This window comes from Ranitomeya imitator, chromosome 1 (assembly GCF_032444005.1).
Source record: "Ranitomeya imitator isolate aRanImi1 chromosome 1, aRanImi1.pri, whole genome shotgun sequence".
Classification (NCBI taxonomy): Eukaryota; Metazoa; Chordata; class Amphibia; order Anura; family Dendrobatidae; genus Ranitomeya; species Ranitomeya imitator.
This window is the reverse complement of record NC_091282.1, coordinates 696519474-696545504: the sequence shown is the minus strand read 5'-3', so window position 1 is coordinate 696545504 and position 26031 is coordinate 696519474. Positions and strand designations below refer to the sequence as shown.

The window sequence follows — 26031 nt, the reverse complement described above, 5'->3', positions numbered from 1 at the left end:
TCAATACAAGGTCTCAGCGAACCATCCTTCTTGGCCACAAAAAAGAACCCCGCTCCCAATGGCGACGATGACGGGCGAATATGACCCTTCTCCAAAGATTCCTTCACGTAACTCCGCATAGCGGCGTGCTCAGGTACAGATAAATTAAACAGTCGACCCTTAGGAAACTTACTACCAGGAATCAACTCGATAGCACAATCACAATCCCTATGCGGAGGTAGGGCATTGGACTTGGGCTCATCGAATACATCCCGGTAATCAGACAAGAACTCTGGGACCTCAGAAGGGGTGGATGATGAGATAGACTGAAATGGAACATCACCATGTACCCCCTGACAACCCCAGCTGGACACAGACATTGATTTCCAATCTAATACTGGGTTATGGACTTGTAGCCATGGCAACCCCAACACGACCACATCATGCAGATTATGCAACACCAGAAAGCGAATATCCTCCTGGTGCGCAGGAGCCATGCACATGGTCAGCTGGGTCCAATACTGAGGCTTATTCTTGGCCAAAGGCGTAGCATCAATTCCTCTCAGTGGAATAGGACACTGCAAGGGCTCCAAGACAAACCCACAGCGCCTAGCAAACTCCAAGTCCATCAAATTCAGGGCAGCGCCTGAATCCACAAATGCCATGACAGAATAGGAAGACAAAGAGCAGATCAAAGTAATGGACAAAAGAAATTTCGACTGTACCGTACCAATGGTGGCAGACCTAGCGAACCGCTTAGTGCGCTTAGGACAATCGGAGATAGCATGAGTGGAATCACCACAGTAGAAACACAGCCCATTCTGACGTCTGTGTTCTTGCCTTTCAGCTCTGGTCAAAGTCCTATCGCACTGCATAGGCTCAGGTTCATGCTCAGATAATACCGCCAACTGGTGCACAGATTTACGCTTGCGCAAGCGTCGACCGATCTGAATGGCCAAAGACATAGACTCATTCAGACCAGCAGGCATAGGAAATCCCACCATGACATCCTTAAGGGCTTCAGAGAGACCCTTTCTGAAAATAGCTGCCAGCGCACATTCATTCAATTGAGTGAGCACGGACCACTTTCTAAACTTCTGACAATAAATCTCTATCTCATCCTGACCCTGACACAGAGCCAGCAAATTTTTCTCTGCCTGATCCACTGAATTAGGTTCGTCGTACAGCAATCCGAGCGCCAGAAAAAACGCATCAATATTACATAATGCAGGATCTCCTGTCGCAAGGGAAAATGCCCAGTCTTGAGGGTCGCCACGTAATAAAGAAATAATGATCTTAACTTGTACTGGGTCACCAGAGGAGCGGGGTTTCAAAGCCAGAAATAGTTTACAATTATTTTTAAAATTCAAAAACTTTGCTCTATCTCCAGAAAATAACTCAGGAATAGGAATCTTAGGTTCTAACATAGGATTCTGAACCACTAAATCTTGAATATTCTGTACATTTATAGCGAGATTATCCATCAAAGAGAACAGACCTTGAATGTCCATGTCCACACCTGTGTTCTGAACCACCCTGCTGTAAAGGGGAAAAGAAAGACAGAACACAGTGCAAAGAAAAAAAAATGGTCTCAGAACTTCTCTTTTCCCTCTATTGAGAAGCATTAGTACTTTGGGCCTCCAGTACTGTTATGAACAGGTAATTCAGAACCACAATGGACATTGAAGTTCAGAGCACACAAAGTGACCTGACAATTACCAAAAAACAAGGACGAGCTCTGAGACGTGGGAACTCTGCTGACCGCAATCCCTAATCCTAACACACCACACTAGAGGTAGCCGTGGATTGCGCCTAACGCTCCCTATGCAACTCGGCACAGCCTGAGAAACTAACTAGCCCTGAAGATAGAAAAATAAGCCTACCTTGCCTCAGAGAAATTCCCCAAAGGAAAAGGCAGCCCCCCACATATAATGACTGTGAGTAAGATGAAAATACAAACACAGAGATGAAATAGATTTAGCAAAGTGAGGCCCGACTTACTGAATAGACCGAGGATAGGAAAGATAGCTTTGCGGTCAACACAAAAACCTACAACAACCACGCAGAGGGGCAAAAAGACCCTCCGCACCGACTAACGGTACGGAGGTGCTCCCTCTGCGTCTCAGAGCTTCCAGTAAGCAAGAAAAAGCAATAAAGCAAGCTGAACAGAAAAAAATAGCAAGCAAAAATAACACAAGCAAAACTTAGCTTATGCAGGAAGGACAGGCCACAGTAACGATCCAGGAGGAAGCAAGACCAATACTAGAACATTGACTGGAGGCCAGGATCAAAGCACCAGGTGGAGTTAAATAGAGCAGCACCTAACGACTTAACCTCATCACCTGAGGAAGGAAACTCAGAAGCCGCAGTACCACTCTCATCCACCAAAGGAAGCTCATAGACAGAACCAGCCGAAGTACCACTCTCGACCACAGGAGGGAGCTTGGCCACAGAATTCACAACACTCCCCTCCCCCTACAATATCCAATAAGTATCAGGTTATTTGAACTGCCGAATCCTTTTGTTTCCACACCCAAAGTGGTCTCCTCTGTCTCCCTGCGCTCAGCCTATGTGCAATGGTGAGTCAAGAGAGCGCGGTTGGCTGACGGTGTTCTAAGGTGTATGGCTCTGCCATACATTAATTTGTATTCAAATTTTTTCTTGTGGTTACAGATTGAGCAGCTCACCAAAGACTGGACGGATAAGTGGACGGATAAAGCTGCGCTTATGGAGCAGTACAATGTGGATATTAACGAGGGAAAATCCCGGGTGACAATAGACTCTGGTTTACCTCACCTCATTGCGATGGACGATGATATTCTCAGCACTGGAGTGGTCATTTATTATCTTACGGTGTGTGTGTTGTGGTGTACAGTATATGTCTTTTGTACTTTAATAATTGTCCATATGCATCGCCCTTTTGGACACTTTACAGTAATATATAAAAAATTTGTACAAATTAGAATGCAATTCATGCAAGTTTGAAGATTTCTGCAAAAAACAAACAAGAAAGATAAATATTGAGTATTGAAGCCACATGCACATGAAGAGATTGTCGATTCACGCCCCCATTGCACTTACAGGCTAATTTGCATGTGTCTTCAAGGCTCAATTTCTCAGTGCTGGTTCATCGGATTACTCCAAGACAGGTATCATGTTTTATTGTTAAGGGAACCTTTACAGTCATACTGTATTACTAGCTTCATTAGTAAAATTCCTCCAACAGGATGAATTTAAAGGGAATCCGTTAGCAGGATTTTATTCCCAAAACTATTTATATTCACATGTAGCTCCTTCATAGACAAAGCCATCAATACCTTTACATGGTCAGTCTGTTCTCCAGGGTTTGAATCAATATGCAAATGAGGCTGAAGTGCTTTCTAGCTTGGGAGTACTTCTCAAGCCCTTGTCACTCCAGCTCTATGTCCTGTCCACTGTTGTTTTCTGTTGCTTGCCTGACAGCTTCTTTACTTGAAGTCGCACAGGTGCTGAGTGGGGAAAAGAGCCAGAGTTAACGGGAACCTGTCAGCAGGATTGTGCTGAGTAACCTACAGACAGTGTCAGGTTGGCGCCATTACATTGATTATAATGTTACCTTGGTTGATGAAATCAGTCTTGTGGTGGTTGTTTAATCTTTATTTTCAGTTTTGAGTTAGGGATATGCTCGTGTTTCGGGGCGGCCTGGTGGGGGGGTGGGGGGGGACTTTATGAGGTACTCTGATTAGGCATTAATACTGATGGCTTCTTACAGGTCACTAATCCCTCACAGACCTGCCTTCTATTTTACATAATGAATATTATATATATATCTTGGGGGAAGAAAACCCTTCTGCTGGCGGGCAGTTGTGCCTGTGCTGCAGCGTGATAACATCTATAATGTATATGTAATTCTTTTCTTTGATGGTGTCCATATATTCATTAAAAAAAATCAGTTTGAAAATGGTGCTGGCCGAGCCTGCGCAGTAGCAGCTATCTGTGATTTGATAGCTACTATTGTGCAGTTGCCAGCGGCTCCATCTTGCTAGAGAAAAATAAATTGTCTCCACTAAGACTGCGCTGGCTGTGCCTGCGCAGTAATATCTTTCGGTGCAGGCGATATACGGCTCTGACCATTGCAAAATTTTCAGTTTATCTGATTTTTCTCTTTATAGGTATATTTTTGAATAAAATGTAAATTGTTCTTTTATTCTACTGACTACTGACAACATGTCTCTGAAGTTCCAAGCAATACATTTTGCATTTATTTTCTGAAAATTAGAACTGGTCAAAATAATAAAAAAATGCTTTGCTTGCAGACCTCAAATAATGCAAAAAAAAAAAATCATAATTATTTAGAAACAACAATACTAATGTTTTAACTCAGGAAGAGTTCAGAAATCAATATTTTGTGGAATAACCATGATTTTTAATCACAGCTTTCGTGTTTCTTGGCATGCTTTCCACCAGTTTTTCACACTACTTTTGGGTGACCTTATGCTACTCCTGGTACAAAAATGTAAGCAGTTCTTCTTTGTTTGATGGCTTGTGACTATCCATCTTCCTCTTGATTACATTCCAGAGGTTTTCAATGGGGTTCAGGTCTGGAGATTGGGCTGGCCATGACAGGGATTTGATGTCGTGGTCCTTCGTCAACACCTTGGTTGACCTAGTTGTGTGGCACATTGTCCTGCTGGGAAAACCAGTCCTCGGAGTTGGGGAACATTGCCGGAGCAGAAAGAATCAACTGTTTTTCTAGAATAACCTTGTATGCGGCTTGATTCATATGTTCTTCGCAAAGATTAACCTGCCCAATTCCAGCCTTGCTGAAGCATCCCCAGATCATCACCAATCCTCCACCAAATTTCACAGTGGCTGCAAGACACTGTGGCTTGTACGCCCCTCCGTCTAACCATTAGATGACCAGGTATTGGGCAAAGCTGAAAGTTAGACTAATCAGAGAAGATTACCTTACTCCAGTCCTGTATAGTCCAATCCTTATGGTCTTTGGCAAACTTCAGCCTGGCTCTCCTTTGCTTCTCATTGACGAAAGGCTTTTTTCTAGCCTTACATGACTTGAGTCCTGATGACTGTATGGGGCCATAATCAACGTTTGTGCAGCACTATATGGGGCAAGTGTCTGTATGGGGCCATAATCAACGTTTGTGCAGTACTATATGGGGCAAATATCTTTATGGAGCATCTTATGGGGCCATAATCAATGTTTGTGCAGCACTATATGGGGCAAATATCTTTATGGAGCATCTTATGGGGCCATAATCAATGTTTGTGCAGCACTATATGGGGCAAATATCTTTATGGAGCATCTTATGGGGCCATAATCAATGTTTGTGCAGCACTATATGGGGCAAATATCTTTATGGAGCATCTTATGGGGCCATAATCAATGTTTGTGCAGCACTATATGGGGCAAATATCTTTATGGAGCATCTTATGGGGCCATAATCAATGTTTGTGCAGCACTATATGGGGCAAATATCTTTATGGAGCATCTTATGGGGCCATAATCAATGTTTGTGCAGCACTATATGGGGCAAATATCTTTATGGAGCATCTTATGGGGCCATAATTAACGTTTGTGCAGCATTGTATGGGGCAAATGTCTGTATGGAGTATCTTATGGAGCCATAACGTTTGTGCAGCACTATATGGGGCGAGTGTCTGTATGGGGCCATAATCAACGTTTGTGCAGTACTATATGGGGCAAATATCTTTATGGAGCATCTTATGGGGCCATAATCAATGTTTTTGCAGCACTATATGGGGCAAATATCTTTATGGAGCATCTTATGGGGCCATAATTAACGTTTGTGCAGCATTGTATGGGGCAAATGTCTGTATGGAGTATCTTATGGGGCCATAACGTTTGTGCAGCACTATATGGGGCAAATACCTTTATGGAGCATCTTATGGGGCCATAATTAATGTTTGTGGAGCATTATATGGGGCAAGTGTCTGTATGGAGCATCTTATGGGGCCATAATCAAGGTTTGTGCAGCACTATATGGGGCAAATATCTTTATGGAGCATCTTATGGGGCCATAATCAACATTTGTGCAGCATTATATTGGGCAAATGTCTCTATGGAGCATCTTATGGGACCTTGATTAATGTTTATGCAGGATTATATGGGGCATATTTTAATATGGAGCATCTTATGGGGCCATCATACACTTTATGGAGCATTATATGGGGCTCCTGATTCAATATGGATATTCAAAAACACTTAACCTACTGATGTCTCAATTAATTTTACTTTTATTGGTATCTATTTTTACTTTTAACATTTACAGGTAGGTGCTGCATTTCCCACCCTAGGCTTATACTCGAGTCATTAAGTTTTCCCAGTTTTTTGTGGCAAAATTAGGGGGTCGGCTTATACTCGGGTCGGCTTATACTCGAGTATATACGGTAATTATTTTCTTTGATGGTATCCATCAATTCATAAAAAAATAAAATGTTAAAAAAAAAAAAAAAAAAATTTAAAAATGGCATCGGCGCATTAGCAGCTATCGGCGATCCAAGGAAAAATAAAACAATTTGCCTCCGCCCAGATGGCGCCACCGATGCCTGTGCAGTAGCATCTATCGTCTATCGCATTGACGATTGCTGCTGCTGCACAGACTCGGCCATCGCAATTTTCAAACTAATCTTTTTTTTTTTTTTTTTAAAGAATATATGGAAACCATCAAAGATAAGAATTACATACATATATATGTAATATTCCTTATGTAAAATAGGGGGCAGGTCAGTGAGTGATCAGCGACCTGTCAGATGTCATACTGATGAATACCTAATCAAAGCACTACATGTAGACCCCCCACAGGCTGCCCGCAGCAAGAGCATATCATTAACTCAAAACTGAAAATGAAGATTAAACAACAACCACAAGACGGATTTCATCACCCAGGTACCATTGACATCAGTATAACGGCACTAACGTGACAGTGTCTGGAGGTTACTCTGCACAATCCTGCTGACCGATTCCCTTTAATACATTAATTTTTTGCTACGATTATCAAAAAATTCAGTGCAAATACTTAATTTTTAGCCTTAGTTTTGTTTGGAATATATTACCTGGAGTTAATAGCTGTATATTTCTGTGCTGTGTAATATATCTTCAGTGCTTATGTAGGCTGCACACTCCAGCTAGCAGGAACTGCTGACTCAGGTCATGTGGCCTTGATGACATCATCACAGTTCCCTCTACACTTCTATATAACTGCCTGCTTATGATTGGCCAGTGTCGTATAGGAGGCAGAAGTACATCCCCCCTCCCCCCCGTGAAAAAAACGATCTAATAATACCCATTTGGACTAAGCTAAAGTTATTAGGTGCCAAACATTTGATTGGCAATATCTTCGCAGAGGAGAGGCAGAATAAAAAATACAAAAAAAAGTATTTATTCCACTCTGCAGCCATAATTACATGGTGTGTCCAGTTCAACATGAAACATTTATTTTAAAAAAATGGTCAATTTTGTTTATGGTAAAATAATTTATAAATTGACCCAGAGACAAGAATTCCTACTTGGTGACTGTCAAATTATGCCACCCCGTGGTGTATTTGGGTATGTTCACAGTTAGGTTTTTTTTTTTCCGCATGGAAAATACAAGCCATTGTCAGGAAATTCATTGTATACATTTTGTGCGTTTTTTAAACTTTTTACTTGTGGTTTGTTTTGTTTTTTAATTGGAAAGAAAGGTTAAAAGAATCGATAACAAAAAAAAAACAACGTAGCTCATAAAATGCAAAGTAAAAAAGCTGCAACACGTGAATGAGATTTTAGAAATGTAATTAATTTTGCTGATATTGTAAAGCTCTACTTTTTGTCCGTACAAAAAAAAAACAGGGGGGGAGGGGAAGGGAGAAACGCTATGTGTGAACAAGACCTTACTTTACCCTGCAGGATGTTGTAGAAAAGGGCTGCGGCTTGCTTGTTTATTACATAAGTTGTATGATCAAGACCGACTTGATGTGTAATGTGAAAAGACGTTTGTGTCCAGGAACATAGATGTTTTCGTAGAGTATTTCCCATATTGTCTCATTTCATTGCTGCTAATTCCCTTGGTAATAGCTCCTCTGTAAACCTGCTGATGTATACTAACCCTCTCTTCTCTTCCCTCTCTCTTCATTTTCTCTTCCGTTGGCTGGGATGAGGCTTTTCTTGTGTTTTCTGCTTAGCATTCATTACACTCTGCTGTCTGCCTGCTCTCAAGAAGGTAAAATGGATTGCCTTGTGCTTCACATTGTGTGTGCTTGGACAAAGGCTGTCCTCCTGTAGCTGTGTGCTGCTTATTGAGGTGTTAATCTGTCTGTGGACCCCCCTGACTACTTCTTCATTGACGACTTTGATTTTTTTGTTTGTTTTTTACTGATCACCTAGGAAGGGACAACAAAGATTGGGAGCGGTGATCACGATATAGGTAAGAGGGAAGAAAATCACATTCTTTTTTTTTTTCTTTTTTTTTTTAGATTGCAAGAACATAATGTCATTGTTTCTGGTTACAATTTATCCAGTGTCATTGCTTTGTTTTAGACTGTATTATGCTGAAAGGGAAACAAACATACACCCAATTATTTAAGGATTTTATGAATGCTATGCAAAGCATGAAGCTACTATATATTTACTAAATGATTTTAAAGCCGATATCTTATACAATTGTTTTGTTTGTTTGTTGGTATGGTTGTATACTGAGCCTCTTGTATTTAGGATATTAACTATAGGGGATTCAGGGGTAACAGTCGCTTCCAGGTCCTGTAGCCAGGAGGTACCTAATGTGCCTTTGCCATATAAAAGACAAGTTTTATAAATTGTAGATTGTCCTTGGGGTTGTTGGGGTGATTTTTACAGAATTTTACATTTGGGCCCAGAGCATGTCTGCTCCTAATTTATGGTAATTTAACAAAGACATCTGGTGTCACCTGCAACCAACAAGATTACAAACGACACAATGGTACAGATCTGAGTGTCACTAATAACTGCAGTTTATTAGCGTTGCAAAAAATCTGTGCAGCCTCTGCCTGACCCGTTGTATACATATGTGATGGTATTTTATGCAGGCCTCATTCACACTTCTTAATTATCTTCACTTATGAGAAACCTAACCGAGCTTTATCATTGTGGGGTTTTTTTGGGGTCAGAGTTTGGTCCTAGTGTCATCAGTTTTTCTTGTACACGAAACAGAAAAAAAAAAACATTCTTATGTAACAGTCCATGAAAATTGTGCCTCATTCGGATGACATCCAAATACTGACCTTTTTTTTTTTTTTCACGGACCCATTAGCGATTCTGATCCAAATGGGACATGTCTCCACGATTTTGCTCATACTTTCCGCAGAAAATCACAATAATGTGAATACCCCCATTCATTATTATAGGTACCAGTGCGATTATTGACAAACATCGATAGCACTTGTACGCGAAGAACGGACATCTGAATGAGGTCTATGGGTATGTGCACACATTGCGGATTTTGCTGCGGATTCGCAGCTGTTTTCCATGAGTTTACAGTACCATGTAAACCTATGGAAAACAAAATCCACAGTGCACATGCTGCAGAAAAAAAATGAGCGGAAACGTAGTGTTGTTTGTTCCGCAGCATGTCAATTCTTTGTGCGGATTCTGCAGCGGTTTACACCTGCTCCATAATAGGAATCCGCAGGTGTAAAACTGCAGATGGAATCTGCACAAAAACCGCATAAAATCCGCGGTAAATCCGCAGGTAAAACGCAGTGCTTTTTACCTGCGGATTTCTCAAACCAGGTGCGGAAAAATCCGCAGAGGTTCCATCTATGTGTGCACATTCCCTAATGCTGTTTTTATACATTTGACATTCATGGTCCAAGTAATCGAGTATTGACTACGTTGTTCAGCCTGATCCCGGATTTTCTGACGCAAACTCAACAGCCTCGTATATGCTCCGTTCCAGACATCGCAATCTATACTTGGACCATGAATGTTGAATCTGAGAAACCGCCTTCAACCTCAAAAGCAATAAATGGAGAGATTCATGGAATGGTCTTACTTGGAATTTTGGTGGCTATGTATTTGCAAGGTTATTTAACGCTAGGACTACCGGACTGGTGACCCCCCTAGAACTACCGAATGGAGTCATTTTGACTCCTGGTTTGTTTTCGTTTATTTTTAGAGTTTCTTGCTCCTTGTATTGTTGTAACTTTAATTTATAGAATGTATATAGAATGTATAGAATGCAAAATAGCAAGAATATTGTCAGGCTTTAGTGCACTTCTTCTAGCCATATAAGCAATTAGAAAAACTGCAGGCCGTATTCTACAGAAATTATGTAGCCCACTCGAGAGTTCACTGGTTCACTGAGAGATGTCCTGTATATGTTCTGCATATGTCAAGCATAGTTGTAAAAATTCTAATTATTCTAAGTCAAAGCCAACATTTATTCTAAACATACAAGTAAATGAAAACTAAACTAAAAGAATTAATAACATTCAGCGACAAAGACTTGCATAATATTGTAGGGAGTCAAAATGACTCCTTTTGGTAAGTAAAGGTAAATTTTGATAAAAGGTACTCTTTTCTTTTTTTTTTTCCAAAATGTATTGTCACAAAATCTTTTTTCGCATCCTAAATGAGTAAAAGTCACAGAGGCTCAAGCTGGAATTTGGAAAATATAGTCACAGAAGAGAAATAAAAATCCCGAGGAGTCAAAATGACTCAGTCGGTAGTTCTAGTGTTAAAGGGTTAATCCAGCATAGTACAACTAAAATGATGAAATACATACCTTACTTTTTAAACCCTGCTAGTCTTCCATTTACCTTGACTGCAGACGTTTCATTTTGTGCACCCCACATGAGAGCACACGACCGCTGAGGCCAGTGATTGAGTGCTGTGATGACTACAAGCGCTGTCAGACAAAGAAAGAACAGGCGCTGTCAGACAAAGAAAGAACAGGGCCCCTGTGCCACAACAGTATATGGGCCCCTTTCAGTCCAATAGCTCATCATAATGCACAATTCCACCTGCTTTGAAGGTAGATGTGGCCCCCTTAACTCTTGGCCCGTGTGTAGCCTTGCAGGTTGCACCAATTATATGTTCACCCCAGACTACAAAGTAAACAGAAGACAAGCAGGGAGTAAAAGAGAGAAAAGTCTGTTATATAATTATTTTGTCAGAATTGTTGCCCATGTCCAACAATAGATATATCTCTATCTGTAAGGGCTTGTGCACATGCTGCAGATTTGGTACATTTTTGCCATTCGTAATCCTGATGCCAGCAAAGCGAATGAGAAACTTAAAGTGTCATGGACACGTTGCTCATTTGTGACTTGCAGATTTGGTACAGAAAATTATCTACAGCATGTCAATTCTCTGTGCATTTTTCACCATTGATTTAACTCAAATCAGTCAAAAATGTACCAAAAAAAGTCGCCTTATGTTTTTGTTAAACATGCCTTTTTTTAATTTTAGATATTGCTATAATTAAAATAACATTTTAAAAAATCCTAAAACCTTGCAATTTTGCCTTTGGTCACGAAGCTTAATAATAGGCTGACATTTTCTATTCCGTAGAGATGATGTTTCCTTAAGGTACCTTCACACTAAACGACGCTGCAGCGATCCAGACAACGATCCGGATTGCTGCAGCATCGCTGTTTGGTCGCTGGAGAGCTGTCACACAGACCGCTCTCCAGCGACCAACGATGCCGGTAACCAGGGTAAACATCGGGTTACTAAGCGCAGGGCCGCGCTTAGTAACCCGATGTTTACCCTGGTTACCATCCTAAAAGTAAAAAAACCAAACGCTTCATACTTACCTTCCGCTGTCTGTCCTTGGCGCTGTGCTTCTCTGTACTGGATGTGAGCACAGCGGCTGGAAAGCAGAGCGGTGATGTCACCGCTGTGCTTTCCGGCCGCTGTGCTCACAGTGAGTGCAGGAAAGCAGAGCGCCGGGGACAGACAGCGGAAGGTAAGTATGAAGCGTTTTTTGTTTTTTTTTTACTTTTAGGATGGTAACCAGGGTAAACATCGGGTTACTAAGCGCGGCCCTGCGCTTAGTAACCCGATGTTTACCCTGGTTACCAGAGAAGACATCGCTGAATCGGCGTCACACACGCCGATTCAGCGATGTCAGCGGGAGAGCCAGCGACCAAATAAAGTTCTGGCCTTCTAGCCCCGACCAACGACATCACAGCAGGATTCTGATCGCTGCTGCGTGTCAAACTGAACGATATCGCTAGCCTGGACACTGCAACGTCACGGATCGCTAGCGATATCGTTTAGTGTGAAGGTACCTTTAGTCATCTCATTTTTGTCTCATTCAAGGACAGTTTGAAACTTAAAAACCTTCTATTTAGATAGGATAGGATAGATAAAACAATAGATAATGATCACAGCTCACCTCCTCCCTCTCCCTGCACAATGACCTCTGCCCATGTCACAGAGCATGCTTGGAAAACTGTCCCATAGAAGTCAGTAAACATCTTCTGTCCATTGCTTTAGTCTATGCCGCTGCATTAAAGCATATCTCTAAATGATCAAAAAGCAAGATGGCTAACCAATGATCCTAAAATATAAAAATAAATTCTATGCCCAGAAAATAAAAGCAGAATAAAAAAAAACAAGATTTATACACATTTTTAACTTTGAAAATCAAATCTATTTTTAATGAATGCTGAGATTTTACAAGCCGAATATAGATTGCTCTGTTCAAAGCATAAATTATATTACAAAAAAAGTCTTAAACCCTCACAGGGTAGATAATAAATAATACATAACATATAGAGCATTAAAGGCCTTCAGTCTTGTTGCGATCAACTAGCACATGAGCTACAAAATATGTATTGGGAGTTCTATTTTCAAAAAATAATCTATAAAATTCTTAAATTGTGTATTTTTCCCTCCATGTCATTATTTGTATTTAAAAATAATCTTTAAGTCTTGCAGTTTTTACACTGGTCATTGAGCCTCTCAATAAATTGACACTTCCTGTTCTGTAAAGATCGCTTGATATCACTTGTCATTTATTATCATCCAGGCAGGATTACAGTAAAAGCACCTCTGTAAAAGCCTGGGATCTGATACCACAAGGCCCACCACTGATACTAATAGGTGATGATCACAACCAGGGCCGGACTGGGACTAAAATTCAGCCCTGGCATTTGAAGTTACACAGGCCCACTTGTCACTGTATAATATTTTTGTACACTTGTAGGCAGGGCCGCTTTTAGGCAAAGTGGGGCCCTAGGCAAAGTTTAAAATGGGGCCCCAAATGCTAACATATTGCACATCACACAAAAGCATTTCGGTTGTATTTACATGTGCTGATCTCAGGCCGCTAAATGAGTTTTTTCGACAATACTGAAGTTGTTCAACACTTGTTTCCTGGCCTCTTTCCACCAGCTGAGGAATAATGATGGGACAGAATGATCACTAATAGATCACTAACAGATCCCCATACAGTATCATGTTATCAGCAGCACATCTACAGTTTACGCTGGCGATGCGCTGCTGAGAACAATGATTTTTGTTCCAGCAAAAACATCTGAATATGCAGCATTTTACTTGTTTAGTAAAATACATCCCATAGTCCTCCATATATTATAATGTGCACCACAGTCCTCCATATAGTATAATACAATCCCTATAGTCCTCCATATATTATAATACACTGCTCAGTCCTCCATATAGCATAATACACTCCTCATAGTCCTCCATATAGCATAATACACTCTTCATAGTGCTCCATATAGTATAATGCACTGCCATAGTCATCCATGTAGTACAATTCACTTCCCATAGTATAATGCACCCCATAGTTCTTCATATAGTATAACGTATTCCCCATAATCCTCGATACAGTATAATGCAGCCCACATATAGTATAATGCAGCCACTACCCTACAGAATATAATGCAGCCACCCCAGAGTATAATGCAGCCACCCCAGAGTATAATGCAGCCACCCCAGAGTATAATGCAGTCACCCCAGAGTATAATGCAGCCACCCCATAGAATATAATAAAGCCCACCTCTCCATAATATATAATGTAGCCCCCATAGAATATAATGCAGCCCCCCATAGTATAACACATAATATACTCCCACTATAGTATATAACAGCCACATAGTATGTAACATGGCCTCCCCCATAGAATATAATATACCCCCCATAGTATATAGCACAACCCGCATAGCAGATAACACAGCCCACGTAGCAGTATACAGCACAGCCCATGTAGCAGTATACAGCACAGTCCACATAGTAGTATACAGCAGTGCCCACACAGTAGTATACAGCACTGCCCACACAGTAGTATACAGCAGAGCCCACACAGTAGTATACAGTACAGCCCACATAGTAGTATACAGCAGAGCCCAGATAGTAGTGTATAGCACAGCCCACATAGTAGTATACAGCAGAGCCCACATAGTAGTGTATAGCACAGCCCACATAGCAGTATACAGCACAGCCCACACAGTAGTATACAGCAGAGCCCACACAGTAGTGTATAGCACAGCCCACATAGTGGTATACAGCAGAGCCCACATAGTAGTGTATAGCACAGCCCACATAGTAGTATACAGCAGAGCCCACATAGTAGTATATAGCACAGCCCACACAGTAGTATACAGCAGAGCCCACACGGTATTATACAGCACAGCCCACACAGTAGTATACAGCACAGCCCACATATTAGTGTATAGCACAACCCACACAATAGTATACAGCAGAGCCCACACAGTAGTATATAGCACAGCCCACATAGTAGTATACAGCAGAGCCCACATAGTAGTGTATAGCACAACCCACATAGTAGTATACAGCAGAGCCCACATAGTAGTATATAGCACAGCCCACATAGTAGTATACAGCACAGCCCACACAGTAGTATATATCAGAGCCCACATAGCAGTATACAGCACAGCCCACACAGTAGTATACAGCAGAGCCCACACAGTAGTATACAGCACTGCCCACATAGCAGTATACAGAAGAGCCCACACAGTAGTATACAGTAGAGCCCACACAGTAGTATATAGCACAGTTTCTCTCTGAACAGCAGCGCATGTTCCTTTTGACTAGTTAAAGCACAACCTATAGAGTTGTGTGGTCCTGATGTTTACCATGGCAAATCATGACCGAATAACGGCCTTAGTCTGCCGGCTGTAGCGGCCTGTTCAGAAGTTAGCATCACTTAGGTGGTAAAAATACACTTTTTCATTCCTGTCATGTCACTTTGCATTCATTCCTGAAAAGCACCTGAAGGGTTATTAAACTACCTGATAGAGATTTTCAACATTTGAGGGCATGCTGTTTTAAACATGGTATAACTTTTGAAGGTTTTCCAATATATAGGACCCCCAAAGTCACTTCAAATCTGAATAGGTCCTTCAAAAGTATACATTTTCTACATTTCCTTGAAAAAAATGAAAAATTACTTTTACAATTTTAAACCTCCTAAAATGCTAACAAAATAAAATAACATTTTACAAATGGTGCTGCTGATGTAAAGCAGACATGAGGAAAATGTTATTTATTAAATGTTTTTGTGTTATAACTGTCTGAATTAAAGGGATAATCATTTAAATTTTGAAAATTTGCTAATTTTTACATTTTTGTCAAATTTCTGATATTTTTATAAACGCATAACATTTCGACCTAAATTTACCCTTATCATAAATTATAATGTGCCACGAAAAAAAAACAATCTCAAAATCATTGGGATTTGTTGAAGCGTTCAAGAGTAAGAGTTATTACCACATAAACGGGACACTGGTTAGATTTTTAAAAATGTGTCCCGGTCACTCAGGGGTTACTGCTGTGGCCACATCCATAGCTCTGTAGTTTGAGGTCTTTCTCTGTTACCTTTATGCTGCCCTGACCTATTTATCCAAGTGCATCCAATAGATTCTGTTAGGTTAAAGGAGTCTTATTTTGGTGGCTAATTACCCCTCAGAGATTTGAGGTTTCCTGAGTTGTATAACAAGAAAAGATTCATGTAGGAACATTACGAGACGTGTTCTTGTTGTATCTGAGCCTGAAAACATTTACATAAAAAATAGAGTTTGCTGAGATTGAAGTGTTTTGGACTCTTCTTTTCACTATACCTCTAATCGTAAGTCACAAACGAGTACAGATTATATAGAATGCATTCATTTAATAGTAGATGAGATTTTTTTCCAGACTGTAACATTGGTTCATTGTGCCATGATTATGCCAGTGTTACAGGGTGAGAACATTCAGCAGGAGCACTGTGTAATCCAGAACAAGTTTGGGGTAGTAGAACTGCAGCCATCGCTCGGGGCACTCTGCACAGTCAACGGGCAGGAAGTGAAAGACACCTGTCGTCTGTCTCAAGGTGAGTCAATTGCAAGTCTGCTGAATGAGAAAATGCAAAAGGGGGATTGCTGTATGGTATACACAATGTGTGTGTATGGTAACTAAAAGGAGAATTCAAATTCAATTAGCCAAAGTCACAAACTCCATCTTTTTGTTGTATTTTTGAAACCTAGAGTTGGCAGTGACTATGACAAATGATCTGACCTTCATAGTAATGTTCTCTGATCTTGATCACTGAATTGTTTAAAGGGAACCTGTCAATCAATTCCTGCTGCGAAACCACAGACAGCATGAGTCAGATCCTGGCTGCACAATTTATTTATTTTAAACATTGCGACATTTCAGAGAAAACCTAGTTTAAAGATTAGTGATGAGGGAACGTGCTGGGATAAGGTGTTATCCGAGCATGTTCGTGTGCTTCGGCATGTTCAAGACTCCGTGACTGCATGTCTCGCAACTGTTAGACTGTCTCAACACATGCAGGGATTGCTTTGTCTGAAACGCCAGTGTAGTCGTGCAGCAAGACTGTGATTCATGCCTATGGTTTGGACAGCATGGATCGACTGACAAGTTCCCTCAATGACTGCGCATCCCTAGCGCACGCCCATTGTGGGCATGCATTAGCAATGCGACCGACATAGGAATTAATGGCGGCCTTAACGGACTACGTTACACCGCGTTTATGCCGCGGTGTAACGTAGTCCGTCTAACGGACGCCCATAACGAAGTGTGAACCCAGCCTTAATGGTCTTTTCATGCGCTTTACATGTTCACATCTTGTGTTTTTAATAAAGTTATAAGTCTTTTTTTTTTTTTTTTTTTTAAAAAGGTCTTGGTAAATAAACCGAACTGTAAAAGCTATAGAAATTTAGGTTGTATTTAGATACATAAAGTTTTTTTTTGCCACTGCTATCTATTGCCTGTCACTAAATAAGACAATTACCGTAAATGCAAACTGTAAAGGAAAATACTTAGTCTGCAGCCTTCTCTACAATTAGTCAGGATAGAAATCACAGCTGTAATTTGTGACTTTGTTCATTAATCTGAGCTTAGTCTGCACCCCAGGAATTACTCCCAGCCCCAGTGCTGCAGAGTGTATCAGCTTTTTCCAAAAAAGTGGGCAGAACATATTCACACAGTAACCTAATTATAATGTACGCTTTTAAAGGTACCGTCACACATAACGATATTGTTAACGATATCGTTGCTTTTTGAGACGTAGCAACGATATCGTTAACGATATCGCAGGGCCGCGCTTAGTAACCCGATGTTTACCCTGGTTACCATTGTAAAAGTAAAAAAAAAAAAACACTACATACTTACATTCCTGTCACGTTCCTCAGCGTCAGCTTCCCTGCGTCCCCCAGTGTCAGCGCCGGCCGGCCGTAAAGCAAAGCACAGCGGTGACGTCACCGCTCTGCTTTCCGGCAAGCGCGCTTACACAGAGCAGGGAAGCTGAGGCCCAGGGACGCGACAGGAATGTAAGTATGTAGTGTTTTTTTTTTACTTTTACAATGGTAACCAGGGTAAACATCGGGTTACTAAGCGCGGCCCTGCGCTTAGTAACCCGATGTTTACCCTGGTTACCCGGGGACTTCGGGATCGTTGGTCGCTGGAGAGCTGTCTGTGTGATAGCTCTCCAGCAACCAAACAGCGACGCTGCAGCGATCGGCATCGTTGTCTAGATCGCTGCAGCGTCGCTTAATGTGACGGTACTTAAGGGGCACTGTCAGAAACATTGTGTAACTGTTGCTAAACTTCATTTAACACCTTTGTGATCAGGCCATTTTTAATGTTTGCACTTTTCTCCTTCCCTTCTTCCAAGAGCCATAACTTTTTTTGTTAATATATTTGTTGCGCCAACATACCTGCAGTAGAGTTTGTATTTTTTTATTCACTGGACCACATAGTGTACTGAAAAGTGTGAAAAAAAATTCTATTGAGATAAAATGTAACCATTATTTGTTGTATAGCTCGCGGTCTTTCTCTCTATCTATCTGTATCTATGTATTTACCTATATCTGTATATAATCTATATATTGGATTACATATAAAAATTGTTGGGTTTTTTTGAGAGTCCGTACAGCAATTGAAAATGGTATTTTTGCTGTAGAGTATGTGCACATGAAGTAGTAGATTCCGCTTGGCATCTGCCTAAACAAAATGCTGGTAAAAATTAACATAATGCGCAGCCACGTAAAAATTACATACTATGCACATTTTGTGTTTTGTTACTTCTTTTAACTACTTCAGAGTTGGAAACTGAAGTAGTTAAAAGAAGTAACATTCGCCTAATCTGATAGATGATCTTAAAAAATATGGCCATTTGTCAGGATATAAGTTGAACACGTCAAAAAATGAGGCCCTCCCATTGAACATCCTCCTAGATGTGTTGGCTCATCTGAAGTTGAATTTTAAATTCAGGTGGAAAGTTGAGAATATTCAATACTTGGGGTCAAACTCTCCTTCTCTTATGACAGCCTATATATTTCCAATTTTACACCACTCCTGTCTGAGTTGAAGAGATTGTTAGACAAATGAAAGACGCCCCCGCTATCATTTTTGGGTAGAATTTCCTCACTCAAGATGTCCCTGCTCCCCAAGCTACTCTATTATTTTGAGACCTTGCCGATCAAGGTTCCTATGAGTGAGCTCAAGTCCCTCCAGGCGGCTATGATGAGGTTCCTTTGGAAAGATGGTCGTCATCGGATCTCTAAGCGTGTCCTCGTCTCCCCTAAGTCACAGGGAGGACTATCGGTTCCAGACATAATGAAATATTATTGGGCTGCTCATCTTCGTAGAATCCCTTAGAAGAAATTTACAAGGTAAATTTGGCACTCATGTATGAAGAAGTTCGGTTTAGCCTCTCAAAATTCGCCTATGATTTCCTTCATATTCAAACCCCTGTTACCAAGCAGTCTTGAACATGCAATGGCTCATCCTTGGTCCTCTGCAGGTCTATTTAGATTCACATATGTGGTGGATGGGGACACTCTTGAGCTGCTTTCATTTGATGAAGTTAAGTCTAAATTCTCCGTTACTAATAAAGAATTTTACCAATATTTACAAATCAAGCATTTTGGCTCCTTGGGAATCTCTCTGCCGACTGATTTTGAGAGGTTCTGTAGGAGGGGACGACGACTAAAAGTTTGATTTCACAAATCTATAAAATTCTCTGCTCCCCTTAAGATGGCCGTCAACCAAGGCATCCTTACATGAGCAGATGGGAATCCATTCTGGGTGAGGAACTCTTGCCCCAAAAATGGCATATCATTTGGGAAAAGACGGCTAAATCGTCTGTGTACCCTCTATAAAGAGAATCCGTATAAGATAATAATGTTTTGGTACCATACTCCTGATCTTCTGAATAGACTGAACCCTGCTATTCCAAATGTGTGTTGGCGTTGCGGCCTAGATGTGGATACACTGTATCATATCTTCTGGACATGTTCAGAGATTCGGAGATTTCTGGAGGGAAATGGGTTCGTTGATTTCCAAGGAGCTTTATGCTGAAGTTGGACTGGATCCGACTATATGTCTGCTGAATCTTACCCCTAGGGGGATGGGGAAAAGGGCGGCAAAACTGTAATCTTTACCTTTATCTTCTTACCGCTGCAAGATGTTTGATTGCTCTTAATTGGATGCAGGTTTCTTTGCGATCTTTCCTACATCTACTCTACAGAATTAATGACATTAGACGGATGGAGTATATGACCGTGGTACTCAATGCAAGGGTGGAGTGCTTTGACTCTGTCTGAGCTCCTTCGGACTACTTTCGGGCGCAAAGATCAGAATAGATAAACATTTTACTATTGTGCTCCCCTCCTTCAGGTGCTTACTTTTCCCCCTTCCTTTCCCTTCCCCCTCCTTCCCAATGGTGTGTCTCTTGTCTTTTTGTCTGTTCATATTAAGGTTACAATTTTGACAAACTGCTTTAGTTTTTTTTTTTATTATTTTTCTTCTCATCTTGATGTGTTGGATGAGGTATTGACTCTCTTCCAAGTTTCTTTGTCTTTGAATGCAAAATATGTTTGTGACTGTTCTATATTTGTTATAACTGTTGTATCATCAATAAAAATTTACAGTTTAAAAAAAGTAACATTCAGTCTCCTTGCATACATTTAGTAAGATTTCTGCCATGGTAAATCTGACTTTTTTTTCCAGGAGCCATCATTGTTTTAGGAAAAGCTCACAGATTTCGATTCAACCACCCAGCCGAGGCTGCTGTTCTAAGGCAAATGAGATCTGTAAGTCATTACCTCTTTATTATCACGTCTTCATTGAATGCATTAGATTTAACTAATGTGGTGCAAAAAAATCATTGCAATAGTTTCAAGATATCAAAGGTTTGTCCTCTTTTAAATAGGTTTTCCAGTTTTGGAAAATACCTTGGTACTCCCCTTGCAGTTTGTTTAAAAAAACAAACAAACTTCATGTAAAAATTGTTGGAAAACTTCAATAAATATACTTTATTAATAAAAAAAAAACCCAAAAAACAGACAAACATCTCACCCTCCACCCCTCCAGCATTTAGTCCTCTGGCTTATTCCCCGTTGACAGACTCCTCTGATAGCAGTTTAGGCTAGGTTCACATTGCGTTAATGGCAATGCGGAGAGAGAGAGAGAGAGAGAGAGAGACTGACTGACTGACTTCTGGGCATGCTCAGTGTGTTAAAAACGGATTTGGTCGCCGGAAATGTTCTTTCACACATCAGTTCCATGCGTTTATTGCCGGAAACGGTCCCTTCAGGCTTTTTCGCCGGACACAAAAAAACGTTGCAGGAGACGTTTTTTGTGTCCGGCAAAAAAGCCTGAAGGGACGGATCCGGCACAAAACTGATGAAACGCATGTCCTTCAGGCACAATCCGGCAGTAATACAACTCTATGGGGAAAAAACGGATCAGGCGTAAGAAAAAAACTGATCCAGATTGTGCCTGAAACTTCCGGATTGTGCCTGAAATCAAAAACCTGATGTGTGAAAGCAGCCTAACTGATGCGTTCGCGCACCACTGCCATTATGTAGCGCATCGCTAGCGCATGTTATAATCGACATGTGTTAGCAATGTGCCGTCATTCTGTGATGGACCCTCGGATGCGGTCTGCAGCGTTTCGGGGTCTGTTACCACTAGCACAGATGGAGCATCTGCGCTAGCGTAACGCGATCTATAACTCCTTTATCCCATATGATGTACTATCCCGTCGAGGTGACCTGGGACTTAATTCCCAGTGATGGGATAGTACGTCATAGTGGATCGTACGCGCTCATGGGGGGACTATCGCAGCTGACATCCGGCACTATCAAAGATGATCGCAGCGTTCCGGCGGCATAGGGAAGCATTGCACTCCCTGCGTGCTTCCCTGAGACCCTCGGAGCAACGCGATGTGATCGCGTTGCTTCGAGGGTCTCCTACCTCCTCATCCCTGCATGCCCGGATCCAAAATGGCCGCGGGGGACCTTCCGGGTCCTGCAGGGAGGTGGCTTTGCTGGAAGCCTCCCTGCACTGCCTGTGAGATCGCTGATATGACACAGTGCATTGCAAAGTGTCAGATCAGCGATCTGATGATATATATAGTAATGTCCCCCCCCCCCCCCCCCGGGGCAATGTAAAAAAAAAAAAATCCTAAATAAAGAAAAAAAAATATATACTGTTCCAATAAATACATTTCTTTATCTAAATTTAAAAAAAATAAAAGTACACATATTTAGTATCGCCGCGTCCGTAACGACCCTACCTATAAAACTGTCCCACCAGTTAACCTCTTCAGTGAACACTGTAAAAAAAAAATAAAAAAAAAATTACGCTTTATTATCATACCGCCAAACAAAAAGTGGAATAACACAATCAAAAATACGGATATAAATAACCATGGTACCGCTGAAAACGTAATCTTGTCCCGCAAAAAACGAGCCACCATACAGCATCATCAACGAAAAAATAAAAAAGTTATAGTCCTCAGAATAAAGCGATGCAAAAATAATTATTTTTTATATAAAATAGTTTTTATCGTATAAAAGCATCAAAACATAAAAAATGATATAAATGAGGTATCGCTGTTATTGTTCTGACCCGAAGCAAAAACTGCTTTACCAATATTATCAAATGTGGAACGGTATAAGCGCCCCCCCAAAAGAAATTGATGAATAGCTGGATTTTGTTCATTCTACCTCACAAAAATCGGAATAAAAAGCGATCAAAAAATGTCACGTGCCCAAAAATGGTACCAATAAAAACGTCAACTCGTCCTGCAAAAAAGAAGACCTCACATGACACTGTGGACCAAAATATGGAAAAATTATAGCTCTCAAAATGTGGAGACGCAAAAACAATAAAAAGCGTCTTTTAATGTGTGACGGCTGCCAATCATAAAAATCCGCTAAAAAACCCGCTATAAAAGTAAATCAAACCCCCCTTCATCACCCCCTTAGCTAGGGAAAAATAATAAAATTTTAAAAAAATGCATTTCCATTTTCCCATTAGGGTTCGGGTTGGGGCTAAAGTTAGGATTAGGGCTACAGTTTGGGTTAGGGTTGGTGCTAAAGTTAGGGTTAGGGTTGGGTCTAAAGGTAGGGTTAGGGTTGGGGCTAAAGTTAGTGTTAGGGTTGGGGCTAAAGTTAGGGTTGGGGCTAAAGTTAGTGGTTAGTGTTAGGGTTGGGGCTAAATTTAGGGGTGGGTTGGGGCAAAAGTTAGGGTTAGGGTTGGGGCTAAAGTTAAGGTTGGGGCTAACATTAGGGTTGAGGCTAAAGTTAGGGTTTGGATTACATTTACGGTTGGGATTAGGATTAGGGTTAGGGGTGTGGTTAGGGTTATGGTTGGGATTAGGGTTAGGGGTGTGTGTGGGTTAGGGTTTCAGTCAGAATTGGGGGGTTTCCACTGTTTAGGCCCATCAGGGGCTCTCCAAACACGACATGGCGTCCGATCTCAATTCCAGCCAATTCTGCATTGAAAAAGTAAAACAGTGCTTCTTCGCTTCTAAGCTCTCCCATGCGCCCAAACAGGGGTTTACCCCAACATATGGGGTATCAGCGTACTCCGGACAAATCGGACAACAACTTTTGGGGTCCAACTTCTCCTGTTACCCTTGAGAAAATACTAAACTGGGGGCTAAAAAATAATGTGTGGAAAAAAATGATTTTTTATTTTCACGGTTCTGCGTTATAAACTGTAGTGAAACACTTGGGTTTTCAAAATTCTCACAACACATCTAGATAAGTTCCTTGGGGGTCTAGTTTTCAATATGGGGTCACTTGTGGGGGGTTTCTACTGTTTAGGTACATCAGGGGCTCTGCAAATGCAATGTGACGCCTGCAGACCATTCCATCTAAGTCTACATTCCAAACGGAGCTCCTTCCCTTCCGAGCTCTCCCATGCGCCCAAGTGATGGTTCCCCCCCCACATATGGGGTATCAGCGTACTCAGGACAAATTGGACAACAACTTTTGGCGTTCAATTTCTTCTGTTTCCCTTGGGAAAATAAAAAATTGGGGACAAAAATAATTTTTTATATGATTTATTTTTTTTACGGCTTTACATTATAAACTTCTGTGAAGCACTTGGTGGGTCAAAGTGCTCACAACACATCTAGATAAGTTCCTTAGGGGGTCTACTTTCCAAAATGGTATCACTTGTGAGGGGTTTCAATGTTTAGGCACATCAGGGGCTCTCCAAACGCGACATGGCGTCCCATCTCAATTCCAGTCAATTTTTGCATTGAAAAGTCAAATGGCGCTCCTTCCCTTCCGAGCTCTGCCATGCGCCCAAACAGTGGTTTACCCCCACATATGGGGTATCAGCGTACTCGGGACAAATTTTACAACAACTTTTCGGGTCCAATTTCTCCTGTTACCCTTGGTAAAATAAATCAAATTGGAGCTGAATAAATTTTTTTGTGAAAAAACGTTAAATGTTCATTTTTTTTTTTTAAAACATTCCAAAAATTCCTGTGAAACACCTGAAGGGTTAATAAACTTCTTGAATGTGGTTTTGAGCACTTTGAGGTGTGCAGGTTTTAGAATGGTGTCACACTTGGGTATTTTCTATCATATAGACCCCTCAAAGTGACTTCAAATGTGATGTAGTCCCTAAAAAAAAATAGTGTTGTAAAAATGAGAAATTGCTGGTCAACTTTTAACCCTTATAACATAGTAACATAGTTATTAAGGTTGAAGGAAGACTTTAAGTCCATCTAGTACAACCCACAGCCTAACCTAACATGCCCTAACATGTTGATCCAGAGGAAGGCAAAAAAAAAACCATGTGGCAAAAAGTAAGCTCCACATTGGGGAAAAAAATTCCTTCCCAACTCCACATATGCAATCAGACTAGTTCCCTGGATCAACGCCCTATCAAGGAATCTAATATATATAACCTGTAACATTATACTTTTCAAGAAAGGCATCCAGTCCCCTCTTAAATTTAAGCAATTAAACAATTGTGACGCCCAAGAGACCGGGATACCCAGCACCGGACCAATGGGGTCTGTCTCTTGAGGGGGGTGTCACGGGTGGCTTGACCCGGTGCTGTGGCCTCAGGCAATGCACAGTGTAAAGGGTATCGTGAGGGAACAGGCACTTACTTGATCAGCAGCAGGTTCTCCCAGCGGTGATGATCCCAATTCTGGATAGATGGCTATTGTCCAAATGAAAGACTGAGGCACTGAAACGTTTAACCAGTTTACTTTAACAAAAAAAGGATTTACCACCAGTCCTGTCACCGGAGTCTGTATGGGAACTCTGAGTTACTTTGACCCTGCCGGGGTCTTCGCCTCTTATTGTACGCAATATCTGTGTGGCCCTGCTGCTGTATGTGAACTGGCTGCCGGCCCAATCTGTCCCCTCCGGGTCCTGGTTCGACGGGCAACCCGAGTCCTTTTATCGGCTTACCCCCTCCAGGAGTACCGCTGAACTCTATGTCTGTTGCTGCGTCCGACCCTAGTGAAGCTGATATCACCTCACGTTTTTCCGGTTGCTGTATTATATGTAATGAATACAGCCACGGATCCGGTATCCGTCTTTGCGCCTGTTCTGGGTAGTGATTAATGCTACCCGGTTCTCACAATGTCCTTTTTCTCTATCCCTCTTCTCCTCAGGCCGGTGATTTAGGCCTGGTAACAGTCACAGGGCTGTTAGAGATTCAACTGTATGACCTCTCACTTTCAGCTCCTTAGCCCAACTGCCATTTCTTCTCTCAGACCAGAATGGATTAAGGGGAGTCTCTGGAGCTCCCCCTTCTGGCCGGAGGTGGTAGTGCAGTTTTGCTATCTTAATATTTGTGTTTAGTGTCAGTAACTATTTTTGTGGCAAATACCCCTAGGGGTGCCACATTCCCCCTTAGTTAAGAACAGTACTCCGGGACTGTGGGACGATAACATTTTGAAATAATAATTAATATGTACAGAGTCTTAAAAATGAAAAGTTACAAAAAACCACTCAAGGAAACAAAAATAGAGTTCTGTAAAAAGTCACTTCAAATAGCGTCCATTAATACAGTTCTACCCTTGAAGGTACTCAATAGAAAGTCTAAAGAAAGTTCAAAAAGAGCAAAAAGCAAAGTTCAAAAAGCAGTCTTTCCGGAGCTTTGATTTAGTGCCTCCGGGCTGATAACAAGTTCAAGAATATGCAAGAAGTTCATACAGACAAGTCTCTGTAGGTACTGGGCTTAAACGTTGCAGACTGATAACAATGACTATACTACATTTTCTGTTTAACTATATACGGCATAACATATATACAATTCAC

The 26031-nt window shown here is 41.2% G+C and overlaps 1 protein-coding gene across 1 annotated transcript in view; it reads left to right on the top strand.

Annotated features, from left to right (window-relative positions):
* STARD9 (StAR related lipid transfer domain containing 9) overlaps nt 1-26031 on the top strand; it is a 313170-nt gene that overhangs the window by 189695 nt on the left and 97444 nt on the right. The window contains exons 16-19 of the mRNA XM_069730886.1: nt 2653-2832; nt 8363-8402; nt 16176-16313; nt 20459-20541. Of these exons, the coding sequence (XP_069586987.1) occupies nt 2653-2832; nt 8363-8402; nt 16176-16313; nt 20459-20541 (441 nt within the window). The remainder of the gene's footprint in view (nt 1-2652; nt 2833-8362; nt 8403-16175; nt 16314-20458; nt 20542-26031) is intronic.